The sequence below is a fragment of the Delphinus delphis genome, chromosome X (assembly GCF_949987515.2).
Source record: "Delphinus delphis chromosome X, mDelDel1.2, whole genome shotgun sequence".
NCBI lineage: Eukaryota > Metazoa > Chordata > Mammalia > Artiodactyla > Delphinidae > Delphinus > Delphinus delphis.
In genome coordinates, this window is record NC_082704.1 from 30318021 (window position 1) to 30332892 (window position 14872).

At 38.0% G+C, this 14872-nt stretch overlaps 1 protein-coding gene across 1 annotated transcript in view; it reads right to left on the reverse strand.

The window, feature by feature from the left end:
* Nucleotides 1-4705: 4705 nt before the first annotated feature.
* The window catches only part of HTR2C (5-hydroxytryptamine receptor 2C), a 112604-nt gene continuing 102437 nt past the window's right edge, over nt 4706-14872 (reverse strand). Inside the window, exon 4 of the mRNA XM_060001711.1 lies at nt 4706-5529. Within this exon, the coding sequence (XP_059857694.1) occupies nt 4706-5529 (824 nt within the window). The remainder of the gene's footprint in view (nt 5530-14872) is intronic.

Here is a 14872-nt window from a genome sequence, read left to right on the forward strand (position 1 = left end):
TTTCAGGTATAAGCCCTCTTGGGGAGTTGCCTCTGTTGGAGAGAGTGACCTGGCATAAAGTCATATATCTCTCTTGGGGACAGTGGTGCTATAGAGGATTGGACCCTTGCTTCAACTTGGGACAACTCTGAAGCTTCCCATGAGAGTCATCTAAGTGTGATATTGTTTTTGTTGTTCACACCTCTCAATTGTCTTTCCGCTGGTGTTATAGTCTTTGAATACATGCAGAATTAGTCAGGAAAGGTGATACTTTTTGGTTAAGTATGTCTTTTTGAACTTATTTTATAGAATTCAATTTAACTTTCAAAGAAAATGAGGTGAAGTGGTATATTTTCCCTACCAAAGATGCAGGGGGAGTAAGTCCTTATTGTAACTACATCACAGCCCAACTTTTCCCTCTGGCCAGTCATCCTTTTTTCCCTTTCCCCGTGCAGATGGGTCCCAAGATCACTTCCTAATAAACATCCTGCACACTTATTTCCATCTCAGAATTTATATCCCAGAGGACCCATCTTAGAGCTATTTATGTTTAAAAGTGTGTGCTATATGGGCTTCCCTGGTGGCGCAGTGGTTGAGAGTCCGCCTGCCGATGCAGGGGACATGGGTTCGTGCCCCGGTCCGGGAGGATCCCACATGCCGCGGAGCGGCTGGGCCCGTGAGCCATGGCCGCTGAGACTGCGCGTCCGGAGCCTGTGCTCCGCAACAGGAGAGGCCACAGCAGTGAAAGGCCCGCGTACCGCAAAAAAAAAAAAAAAAAAAGTGTGTGCTATGGGTCACATAATATTTGAGAGCCACTATGCTGTCACCTACTCCTGTTGGCATTGCCTATAAAAATACCTCTTTCTAATATATTCACCTTTCTGTGTGATATGTTAATATATGTCTAGGGGAATATACAAGGAGAAATGGGCCTCAACCATGGAGATTGCATTGACTTAAGGGGGAGCTGATTAACTGTGTGGAAACTGTGTGTTTCTGCTGTAAGCAGAAATGTACTGCTGCCTGATGGCAAGGAGCATCTTTCTTTCCTCAGACCATGAAGACCTTCCTGTACAATGGGATATGGCACTCCAGTCTTCCTCTGCCCCTCCTTCCCTTTCATTGGTAGTAACAACTCCAGGTCTGTGCCATCAGAAATTTCAACCTTTCTCCATTGCCTTGCTGTTGGGGAAGAGTAGTCCCTAGCTTCAGTGGTACAAGATATTTCTAGCCATGGGCAGCAGTGACGCTGTTGTTTCAAAGTGGCCGTTCAACCTTTATCCTTTGACCCATTCCTAGGACTCAACCTAGTCATGGTTGCAAAGGAATGAGGTATTCCTGCTTTCTTCTCAGGGAACTGAACTCATGCCAGTGGGCTCACTCAGCGTCAGGAAGGTACAAATGTTGAAAGAAAAGGCCAGTGTATTTTGTCACCCATGGCTTCAGGTATGGAGGAACAGAGCAGCTTAGTATGGTGACCCTGATGATTGCACAGGTATCCAAAGCCATTTGGGATAGGGGTCAGTTAAGGTGATCAAGTCATACCACATGACTGAATAGTGGGGAGTTGTAAGACTCCTTCTGGCAACAGGAACAGATAATACAATGCCCACAAATACTGACGCTCAATACGTGTCTGTTGAACATAGAGTGGCCGCTATCAACTGGGGATAAAACCATCAATAAGGTAAACATGGTCCTCTCTAGGGGAGCTTAGAGTTTGATGGGAATAAGATAGCAATGATACCTATAGCAAAGAGAGCATATGAGCCACCCCAGGCCCCTGCTCAGGTTAAGGAAAGTAGGATAATTTGAGACTGCAGTTATTCTGCTTACCAGGCATCAGTGATGTTGTTATTAATATTGCGTTTGTTGTTTACACCTCTTGTCTTTCCTCAAGTGTCACAGTCTTTGAGTACATAGAGAAGAGTAATATTTTCTGGTTGTATTTGTCTTTATGAACTTATTTAACAGGTTACAATTTAATTTTCCAAGAAATGAAGTGGTGTATTTTTCCCTCAAAAGATGCAGGGGGAAAAAAGACAGGTGACATATTAGGCAACATTTAATAAATTTAATAAATTAATAGGAAGTATCACAAAAACCTGGAATGGATAACATACAGGAACCAGGAATAAGACAACACTTTGCAACCACTCACAAAAAGTACCACTTGATGAAAGAAGACTTACAGGAAATAATATAAGGCAGTCTGTTGCACGTGTCTTAAACAGATATACATACATAATAGGACATCAAAATGATCTGTTTGACAGTAAATTCACCACGTTTACACTTATCACATGGACTTTAAAACATTTATAAAAGGTGTAGGTTTAACATTGAACTGTAAGGTTTATATCCAAATGAGTATACTTGTTTCATACCGAACTGCACAGAACTTATGAATAGCACACAATTTGAGAATAATTACTGTGTTGGGTACTATTAAGTACTACTACTTGATGGCATAAGAATTATTAACAAATGTGCTGTAAGCTATTATCGTTCAACTTATTGCTAGTGCTTTTGAAAATCTGTGGTTTATATTTTATTTCTTTGTAAAACATGTGCTATGAGCTTGCCGCGATAGTTCAGGAAAGAAATCAGATGTTTCCAATTTTCTCTAACACTCACCATACTTCAGATCTGATTGCGTGGTCTTTTTAAAGACTGCTGAAGGATTTGCTTCAGTCCTTCTTATATCACCTACTCCTGCCTTACATTAATACAAATCGATGGATTTATGCATCATACACGGCATACATGCAGGACACCATCTGTATGTGCAGAACTCATGCTCAGTGCATGGTGTGTTTCTTCAGACATTTTCATTTCAGTAAGAATTAGATCTCACTCAATTTCATATAACTGTTTTAACATGCAGTTCAACAGAGCCAACAGGCAGGTAGACTTTACTTTCATGTCATAATTGGGCATGCTCAAGCAATTGACCGGCATTTGGCAGTGTTGCAAATCACGTAGGGACTGTATGAGTGTCCTCAAATACGTCCGTTGGCTCTCCCACCACCCTTGTGGCAGACTGTTGGATTTATCTATGCTGTGTGTTGAGGACACACACCAGGGATTTTAGAAATTCAGATTCTGCCTTCACCAATTTCAAGATACTCTAAGGTGTGTAAGTAACTGTCAGGCATAAGAAATAGCATCATGAACTCTTCAGAAATGGATCCACAGTTGTGTGACATGGACACACATGGAAATACAGTTACTGGAAACCCTTGTACACTCTGCACACAGCATAGACTTAATGGTCTGACTTTAGCAATGTTTGAAAACCTTTCACGGTTAACAAACTAGTAAAATGGTACTGAACTCTTAGAGAGCAGCAGGCCCAAGAATGAAACAATGGCCAACACTTACTGTAACGCAACACTATATTTTAACAAAGATTTAAACTTCTGGTACATAATTGCAGTACAATGAAGAGCTTGCCACTTTTACAAATTAGCTGCAGCCTTGCCTGCACTAGAGAGTTTGGAAGGATCTGTAAATGAGATACATTTTGTTTAAAATCCAAATGGAAACTCTGTATTTCTGTTTTTCCCAAAGTTCAGTAAAAGCTTCTTTTTAATTACTTTTTTTTCACATTCTAAGGGCCCAGTTCTGTAGTCCTTAATCAAGCAAAACTTCCAAGCTTTTGATCATCTATGCTTCCAATGCAAGTTTTACTCAAAAATGGACTGCTAAATTAGGTCCTATAGATAGAGGTACCATAATTAATATACTATTTTAATAAGGCTCAAAATGCTAATTTCATTTTGTGTGTAGCACACAAACTTCCAGGATCCTGAGATCAAAACCCAATTGATGATGAATCCTGGATTGGGAAATAACTCTGGGATTTTGTTTCCCAGTTTAATCATGGAATTAGGTATTTACTAAGGACCAGAATGAAAACACTAATTCCAGTTTGCTTGTCATTATAATCGGAATTTGAACATTGTCTGTAAGAAGTGAAAAGCTGTTATTGGTGTATATATCTTGTATCATCCTTCCACTTCTGTAGTCCTGGTTAACCAGCTGCTATGTTAAAATACCACTATGTCTGATGACAGACATTGCAGTAAAATATCAACAGAACATTCTGACAATGTCAAAATTTCCCCTATGTGTGACAACAAGGCTAAGTTCTGCCTTTGACTCACTAATAGTTATGATAGATTATCAGAAGGCAGAACCTATCTTACTGTGTTTATGTGTGTAGATGAGCTGAGCAAGAATTTAAAGTGTATATTTACTGTTAACCCAGAAAATAGATTTCACTGAATTTGTTCAATTTTGGCGTGGTTGAAGTGTAACCACTGTCCTGTGCATCATTCTGGTCTCCTGCAAATGTCACCTGAGATGAAGATCAACACTTCCGTATGTGAAAAAGAAAAAGAGAGAGAGAGAGAAGAGGGAAAGAAAGAAAGCAAGAAAGAGAGGGAGGGAAGGAGGAAGGAAGGAAGGAAGGGGGAAAAAATCAACATGTTTGCATCAAACAACCAAAGTAAATTATTCTCAATCTATTATAAACAGTAAATACAGAACCCTAAATCTCACTACTGTAAGCATGATTGTAAAGTACAGGATTGCAAAGCTATATATAAAAACAACTTTTTCAGACAGCAATATTTACATTAGGTTATGACCGACAGAAGAATTATAGAACAGTTTCCTACATTTGTAGCTTTACTGTAGGAAAAGACTGCACCGCTCTTTCTTACACACTACTAATCCTTTCACTAACCACATTGGAGGGATTAACTGGTAGCTCCAAATTCTCCATTTGCATCTCTATACCGGCCTCCTGGTCATCAGCTTTCTTAATCACTGGTTCATTGGTGTGCCGGTAAATGTTAACATTAAGCTCCCTCCCAGACAAAGCAGTGGCAGCAACTCTCGGTATTTGTCTGATCGGAGGCTTTTTATCTGCCTTATAATTGCAGCGCAAATAGTTGGAGAAAGCCCTTCGGTAAACTTTGTTGAAAAGAGTGTACACCAGAGGATTAATTCCTGAACAAACATAGCCAATCCAAACAAACACATTCAGAAGTTTTTCCATTAGCTTTTGATTACAAGCCTTCCCACAAAGAACCGACAGGATATTAGTAATAAAAAACGGGCACCACATGATCAGAAACACAAAGAAAACAATGCCAAGGACTTTCGAGGCTTTTCGTTCATTGTTGATAGCTTGCATGGTGCCCCTTGGCCGTCTTTCCTTCTTCTTCCTTCGGCGTGGGTTCAAATCTTGGTTAGGGTTTGCAGAGTTCTCTTCATCAGTATTCCTCTTGCAGCACTTCAGGAAATCCAGGCTAATTCCGGGCGGTTCCTCCGTGTGGCCGTGCAGTAACATCAGAGCTTGTCGGCGAAGGACGTGGATCGTTAGACAGTATGTAATCACCATGATCGTCAGCGGTATGAAGAAAGCTACGAAGGACCCAATAAGAACGAAATTTGGGTCATTCAGCACGCAGGTGGTGTTGTTGATGAACACCTTGTCTTCATCCCTCAGTCCAATCACTGGGATAGGAACTGATACACCTACAGGAACAGAAAAGAAGGTAGGACATTGTTACAACATATTGAAGGGTCGCACAGATTTGTACAGTGGGATGCATTTAATTGCATTTCACTGAAGAAAATTTAGATCTATCTGTTGAAGGCTATTCACAGCATAAATGGGTAGTCACATGAAAGAGTAGCAGTATGATATCAGAAAATGACAGCTTTTTTCAAGTTAGGAATGCCTTCTCACCAAATTTCCTGTAGAAGATGTGGAATTATCATTATTGAGATAATTATAGGTATGGTTGTGCATAAGAGTGGTTCGTGTCTTTTTTGTTTTATCTCCAATTCCTAGAACTGTCCTGGCTCATAGAAAGCACTCAATAAATATTTGTTGAATGAGTGAATAACTTCACATCTATACTCAATGACGTCAATAAATTCAACTGTTCTTTTTTTTTTTTAACATCTTTATTGGGGTATAATTGCTTTACAGTGGTGTGTTAGTTTCTGCTTTATAACAAAGTGAATCAGTTATACATATACATATGTTCCCATATGTCTTCCCTCTTGCGTCTCCCTCCCTCCCACCCTCCCTATCCCACCCCTCCAGGCTGTCACAAAGCACCGAGCCAATATCCCTGTGCCATGCGGCTGCTTCCCACTAGCTATCTACCTTACTACGTTTGTTATCAACTGTTCATTTTTAAGCAGCTTCCAAATGCAATAAAAATGATGTGTATGCCACCTACAAGAGTAATTATAGCATATCAGGGTTGGCTGAGCTTTTAGCCAAGGACATCTTTTCCTGAGGAAAGTGGTCAAGAAGAGGAACTTCTGTGTGTGTGTCCTTTGGAGACAGGGCCTAGGAGCTCTGGAGTTACTGGAGATGGAGAGGATAGTATGTCCCCCAAACAGGAATTAGATCTGACCACAGTGTGGACATAATCTATGCAGAAACTGAAAGGATTGTCTTTTTAGTAAGCATTTTCCTGAGACTCTGTGCTTAAGCAGGGTCAAGAGACAGATAGAAATGCTGAGTTGGGAAAGATACAGTCCTCCCATTTCTGTGTGGAGTTTTGAACTCTTTTGTTTTTTAAGAATACTGAGAGGTAGTAATTTGGTAAGCACTTCCATTAATAAAGAAGCTCACAGGCAGAAGATATCAACAAGGAGGTGGGAGCAGAAGGTGCTCTTATGCCTGAGCATAAGTAAGAAACCTAGAAATTTTTAGAAATCATTATGGTAGATCTCGAAGAGGTCCTACATTAATAAGTAGGGATAACTTGCAAGTGAAATTCAGATTTTAATGTTAATTTATTCTCTCTTGTGTCCACAGGAACTTGAAGCCTGGGAAAATTCAGACTGCATTTTTAGGATTCCATCAGAGATTATTATGAGGAATCCTGAGCTGGTGGATATCTGCACTATGAACTGTGAGAGGGAATAGAAGCGCACTCTCAAAGATCATTGTTGGCTTTAGGGAACGGTGACAAATCTGAAACTGAAAGTCCCTATAGATTGTCTTTTTTTTTTTTTTTTTTTGCCGCACAGCGTGGGTGATGGGATCTCAGTTTCCTGACCAGGGATTGAACCCAGAATCCCAACCGCTAGGCCACCAGGGAACTCCCCTACAGGAGTCTTAACACACTTTGTCAGGTATACAGTGTTTGGCTGGATGATCAAGAAGGAAATAAATGGTAAATGTTTCTTTGCCAAGAGCTCGCTGAGGATATTGATTGGTAATTAATTTCTAGGAAGACATGAGGAAGAAAGAGTCTTTGGAAAGTGATCTTTAAGCCTTCTAACTCAGACCCTGAATTTCTTAAATGACCGTTTTTTTTTGTTTGTTGTTTTTTCTAGAGAAAGAGGCCAAGTGATGGTATGAGAACCAGTGATAGATGTGACAAGACTTCTTGGGGTATTGGTATATGCCTGCAACCCTGAACCTGGGCATGCCATTCAAGAAAGTAAAAACGGCTGTGAAAACTAGGAGACACTGCAAACAGAAAGTGTCCTCAGGTAATACAGTGCAGGATCCGGTGAAAAGACCTTTGAACTCTGGATGGGAAGAGTGGCAAGTATCAGAAGGTAATATTCACCCAGTTTGATGAACCACGCAGATTACATTTCTTAAGAGTTATAAAATGACAGGTAAGAATGTGGTCGGTTTGTACTGTTAGGATCTTTATTCCAAAAGTTATAAATATGAGGGAATATCTAGAAAGAGTGTAGATCCAGCTTGCCTGAAAAAAGTCAGTATTGGCTTTATCCTTCATGAAATGTTTTAGTGAGGATTAGGCTGCAGGAAGTTTTCTGGAGTTAAGGAAGCTAATATGAGATTAAGAAAAGAGGGACGGGTTACTTAAACACAAATCATTTACAAGAGAAAAAATTAGAGAACCTAAGATTAAGAGAGACTTAAAAGACCTATCAAGCATTATAATATGTGGACCTTCTTGGGATCTTGATGCAAATAAATTTTAAAAAATATTCATGACACAGGTGGAAATTTTGAACAATGGCCTTTTGATGATATTAAATAATTTTTGTTCATTAATTTTTAAAAGTGATGTTGATATTGTGGTTCTGTAGAAAAAATCTTATATTTTTAGATATAGAGACTGAAGTATTTAAGGATAAAGTATTACGATTCTGAGGTTTATTTCAAAATAATATGGGAGGGAGAAGTGGATGGAAGTATGGATGAAAGAAGGCAGTCCATAAACTGATAAATCTTGGAGCTGGGTAATGAGTACATGGGTCTTTACTATATAATTCTATCTAACTTTACAATCTTTGGAAGTGTCTCTAACAAAAGTTTAATATTTTAAAAATTGAAGAAATTAAAAGAAGACATAGAAGTCCTTTCTGGAACAGAGAAAGAAATGGCTATTAGACCTCAGATCATAAAAGTCTCTAAGATTTACTACCACTGCTAACTTTGGAAGTGATTATTTCTAGAGCAAAAGTCTTGGCCTCCTGAGTGGAAACGCTCAACATTTTCATATAAATATAGAGAAGAAGGCGGTTTTCTGACAAAATGTTGGTAGAAAACTATGTTATACTTTCTCAGGATCCTATAGCAAGACCAGAGGAGGGGTATAGTGGAATGGCTCCCCTTCCAAACTGCCCCCCTCCCCTGCCCTCTAGCAATGTGAGAACCAGAGCCTGAGGCTAGAAACTTGATCTGGGGAGTTTGCATTCATTCTGGAGGAATCCTGACAAGGGTAGACATATCTACACTCAGGAAACAAGTGCTGGAGTGGAGATTCAATTCCCAAGGAAATGCTGCACAATATTTTAGGTATTTCTAGATATCTGAAGTTTCTAGGGAAGGCCTCACACTCTGATCAGAAGGTCAGTGGAAGTCAGCATTACTCAGAGCCCAGCTCTGAACTGGTATTAGCTTATTTCTGTTAAAAGATTTATTCACTTTCCTAAAGGATTCTTGGGCCTAAAAGTAAGCCTGTTGAGAGACAACAAGAGAGGGTAGCAGAGTGATCCCAGATGAGCTAAAGGAGTTATTGGGTATGTGACGCCAATTTTATCCCTGGCATCTATTTGTATAATTTTATGTACATTGAACAAAGAGTGATTCTAAGGCTGCCTTTTATTGAGTCTATCTTGTATGCCAGGCATTGAGCCATGCATATTACTGACATTAAAGATATAAAATGTATTATCTCAATTTGGTTAAAACTCCTAAAATACAGATATTATTTGGTGAAGGAGCTTAACCGTTTTACCAAATCTATATCATCACTAGTTTTATTTGTTTTTGGTTTTTCAGAAACTGTGAATGCAGTCAACAAAACAAGAAACTTAAGTTCTTTTGTCAGTATCTGGAAATGAAATGTAAATAATAGCAGCTAAAGCAGCATTAATAGCAGTACCTATTGTACAGATTATCTTAATCAATACTTAAAAAACAATTAAAAGTATATGTCAGCAGTTTTCAAAGTGTGGTTCAAGGACCCTGGGGGGCCTCTGATACTCTTTTAGAGAGTTTGCTATGTTTCCCTTTTCCACCTATTTATCTTTAAAACTGCATTTTCTTTATAAACTTCAACCTAATAACATAAAACAGGTTGAATGCAGATACATAAATGAGAATCCAACTATATTTCCCTAAAACTAAATATTAAAGAGATTTTAAAACTGTAAAACAATGTCGGCCTTCTCTCAATTATTTTTGGGAAATATAGTTTATTTTTATAAAAAGTATTTACATTGACATTAAATGGATTCATTACTGTTATTTAAAATGAAATGATTCATAAATATGTTAAATATTTCTCAGTTTTAAGTTATATTATAATAAATATCAATAGATATAATCCACACAAACAAAAGCTCTTTGAGGTCTTCAATTATTTCGAAAAGTATAAATAGGTCCTGACACCAAAGAGTTTGAGAGCTGCTGTTCTATATTAATGGATGAAGTTACTTAAGCCCTGGAGAGTTAAATTCAGCAAATTTATGAAGTCTTTCTCAGTATTTTAAATTTGTCAGCTAGTAGAAATTCAGGTGATGTTATGTCAGGGTAAACATAAACAACATCAGTAATAGCAACTAAATATTTTACATGCATCATCTCACTCATTGTCGTAAAAATTATGAAAGGCGCATGTTATTTGGTGAAGTTAACTTCAGAAAAGTTAAATTAATTTAGCAAGTATAATGAAGCAGTCTTTGATATTTTTAAACCTTTGATATGTCCAAGGAGAAAAAGTGAAAATGAACTCCAAAGAAGATATACAGATTGCCAACAAACACATGAAAGAATGCTCAACATCATTAATCATTAGAGAAATGCAAATCAAAACTACAATGCGATATCATCTCACACCGGTCAGAATGGCCATCATCAAAAAATCTACAAACAGGGGCTTCCCTGGTGGCGCAGTGGTTGAGAATCTGCCTGCTAATGCAGGGGACACGGGTTCACACCCTGGTCTATGAAGATCCCACATGCCGCGGAGCAACTAGGCCTGTGTGCCACAACTACTGAGCCTGCGCGTCTGGAGCCTGTGCTCCGCAACAAGAGAGGCTGCGATAGTGAGAGGCCTGTGCATCGCAATGAAGAGTGGCCCCCACTTGCCACAACTAGAGAAAGCCCTCGCACAGAAACGAAGACCCAACACAGCCCAAAATAAATTAATTAATTAAAAAAAATCTACAAACAATAAATGCTGGAGAGGATGTGGAGAAAAGGGAACCCTCCGACACCGTTGGTGGGAATGTAAACTGATACAGCCACTATGGAGAACAGTATGGAGGTTCCTTAAAAAAGTAAAAATAAAACTACCATACGACCCAGCAACCCCACTACTGGGCATATACCCTGAGAAAACCATAATTCAAAAGGAGTCATGTACCACAACGTTCATTGCAGCTCTATTTACAATAGCCAGGACATGGAAGCAACCTAAGTGTCCATCGACAGATGAATGGATAAAGAAGATGTGGCACATATATAAATGGAATATTACTCAGCTATAAAAAGAAATGAAATTGAGTTATTTGTAGTGAGGTGGATGGACCTAGAGTCTGTCATACAGAGTGAAGTAAGTCAGAAAGAGAAAAACAAATACCGTATATTAACACATATATATGGAATCTTAAAAAAAAAAAAAAAGGTCATGAAGAACCTAGGGGCAAGATGGGAATAAAGACGCAGACCTACTAGAGAATGGACTTGAGGACACCAGGAGGGGGAAGGATAAGCTGGGACAAAGTGAGAGAGTGGTAGTGTATATATGGATATATATACACTACCAAAAATAAAATAGGTAACTAGTGGGAAGCAGTTGCATAGCATAGGGAGATCAGCTCAGTGTTTTGTGACCAGCTAGAAGGGTGGGATAGGGAGAGTGGGAGGGAGGGAGATGCAAGAGGAAAGAGATATGGGAACATATGTATATGTATAACTGATTCACTTTGTTATAAAGCAGAAACTAACACACCGTTGTAAAGCAATTATACTCCAATAAAAACGTTAAAAAAAAAAAAAGAAAATGCCAGGTATAAATAACAACAATTGCAATAATAATAACTACTTTTTACTGAGTGCTTTTTATTTGTCACACGCTGAGTCATGTGTTTTATAATTATTACATACTTTCATATATTATTTAATCCAGACAAAAAACATAAAAAGAAGGAATTATTAACTAGAATTACTAAGTCTTTCTGAAATTAACTTCAATTAATCTACATCATCTTTAGAATTTTAGAAAGAACAAAGATAAGTTATAATTCACATTCGGCTGAAAATATCAGGTACTACTTCAACCAATAAACAGTCAAATATTTTGCATGCATTATCTCATTTAGTTCTCAGAAAATCCTGTGAAGGTGATTATTATTCACTAAGGTTACTTAAACTCAGAGAGAAAAAAATACTTTCAATAAACATGTGGAGTCTTAGCATTTTAGGAACACTGAATTCAGTAATAGTTATAGTTCAAGTTTTTATTGAAAATATGTGTTACTATGACTACCACGACTACTATCATTTATTGAGTGCTTACTAACTTTGGTACTGTATCTGCAGTATATACTTTATATGCATTATTTTATTCTAGCCTCATAAAAGCCATAAAATAACTTGGTGCAGTTATTTTACTTCAGATAAGGCAAGTAAGTTCAGAGAATGTATAAAGATGTTCGCATTATTTCTTGAAGCCTTGAATTCAAGCAACACAGATCAATTCTCTTCAATCAGATAATAATACCATATGCCAATCATTCTTAGATGTACATTTCTTTTAGATTTTAACATCTTCTAATGTGTGATGCATCTTACAATTGATAGTATCTTACAATCAGTGTTGGCCAGACAGTAGTCATTACATAGCGTTACATTGTCAGCGTATGTGTGAGCCTGGTCTGATAAACTTCTTTTGACATCTTCTGGTAAGATCAAAATTACCAGTAGCAAAATTTGCAAAGTGGCTATCAGCAGCATGGTAATAGTTCACTGTGAACGAAAAATTATGTCATAACAGGCAAAAAGAGGGAGTGTTCTGAACAAGGCATCCTCAACAGCATCAAATGTCACAGAAGGGTCTAGAATTTGAAACATTTCCTCTGTCTTTGAAAATGAGGTCACTGGTGATTATAGAGAGAACAATTATAGTGGAGTAGTGAAGACAGGAAACAGATTGCCAAGAGATGAATAATAAATGGTAATTAGATAGAGGAAAGAGAGATTATAAAATACATTTCCTGGAGCAGATTGACCAACATCAAAATGAAAACATAGATTAAGGGAATTTTTTACTGAACTGCAGGGCTATCTCCTAGGTATCTATTTTCATGAGTTTTTCATGGAGAGGAATTTTTTCAAGGACACCTAGGAGGATGACACAATGTCAGGCTGATGGGAATGGTCCCTTGCCTCACAGAGTAATAAGTGAGTCCCTTGACAATGGGAATTGACAGCAGAAGATGAAGGAACTATTTTCAGAGAAGAACATAGAAGACAAAACAAACACAAGCAGTGCTGCCTTAGTTCTCAGGTGACAAAGTGTGACTGAGAGTTGGAGAAATATTTTGCATACTTTGGCAGATAAATCAGTATTGTGATGATGCAGTGGGAATTTTAAGGAAGTCAGAATCAGGTTGAGAGTCAACTTTGAACTTAAGGAGTTTTTAGCTTTGAAAAGAGTAGGAACCTAGGCATGCATGAATGAAGGATATCGAGTAAGGAAAAGACCTTAAATGACTTTGAGGGAAGTGGAACTAAAAGAAGAAGATTCTTCGTAAGCAGGAAAGCATGAGAAGACAGTTCATGAGGTGACAAAAGGAATGCCCAGGGTTTGTAAGATAAACCTGGGTAAGAGTTTCTGGACAGCTGGGTGTTAAAAAGAAATAGCAAGCACCAAATGGAGTCATCTGCCTCCATGACAGCAAACTAAGGCTTAATAGTCTCAACTTCTCCCAATAATGTGACTTTTAAGCAATCTGAAATTTCCTGGTCAGCACTAATGAGGTAATCTGCATAATGACCCCTTCCATTACCTTTTCCCTCAAAAGAAGATGACCTAACCTGAAATAATTATTTTCTTTTGCTAATAACTTCCTTGCCCCACTCCTTCTGCCTGTAAAAACCTTCCATTTTGTCCGGTCCTTTGAAGTCCTTATTTATTCACTAGAAGGGATGCTACCCAATTCATGAATCATTGAATAAAGCCAATTAGATCTTACAATTTACTCAGTTGAATTTTATTTTTTAAACAGTGAGGGAGGTCCTAGGGAGGTCCAACTATAATATGGCTGAGTGCATGAGGAAGTGAAATTTGAGATAACATCGAAATATGGCAACATTACTACTGATGGGTAGCAGAATATGCCACACCAAAATATGCGTCTTTGGCGTAAGGATTATTTTGAGTTATTTTGAGAAATGACAGACACAAGAGAAGCTCTGAAAACAGCCTAAGAGAAATTTGCATTTACAAAGGAAATCTCCATTCGTAAACATTTTCCTCTCTGTACCTGGAAGAGAAGGATGACTAAATCATAAGAGAATCTTATCAATGGAGAAGAAGCCCACTTAATTCTGCATAACAAACCTAACCCTTGTTTACCTAGCTTTTCCTGGTCACCTCTTATAACTGGTTTCCCCCACCCCACATCTTTATTTGTCTTTAGCTGAAGATGGTATTTAAGGTGATGGCTTACACCATTTGGGGTAGTTACTTAGTTTTTCTGGGTATCTCCCATGTATACATAAAATATACATGTTAATAAACATATTTGTTTTCTCTTTTTAAACTGTGTTTTATTATAGGAGTCTAAGCCCAAAACTCAGAAGGGTAGAGGGAAAATTATTTTTCCTCCCCTACATTGCTCACAAGCTAATGAAGATTGAGGAAACTAAGATTATATTTAAGGTACAATAATATGCTTACACATTAAAGGTGAAGGCCAATAGAATGGAAGAGCTTAAAGATACAGAAAAGAAAGGTTAAGATGTTAGATAAAGGTCCCTGAGGAGGCAAAGTTGGAAACAGTTGGAAAAATTACACTAGGTCTAAAGACTGGTTGTTCCTTTCTATTAGAAGACATAGTAGTATGAATGGGTGGCAGAAATTATTGGGCCTTATACAAAAAGGTAGAAGAGAGATGAGAAGAAAGTGTTAAACGGCAAAAGAACAGAGTTGTTAACTGGATGCACAAAGTGATTTAAATGTATATCTGTTGATTCCACAAAGCAGTGAGAAATAAGGAGAGTAAATGCAGATAGATGAGTGTGGATAGTCAGCTTTCTTAAAGATAAAATCAGACAGTTGAACACCCTTACATGCTATTGGAAAAATATTCAGGAGAGGGAGTTTGAAGATGTGGAGAAAAAGACATTGAGTAATGG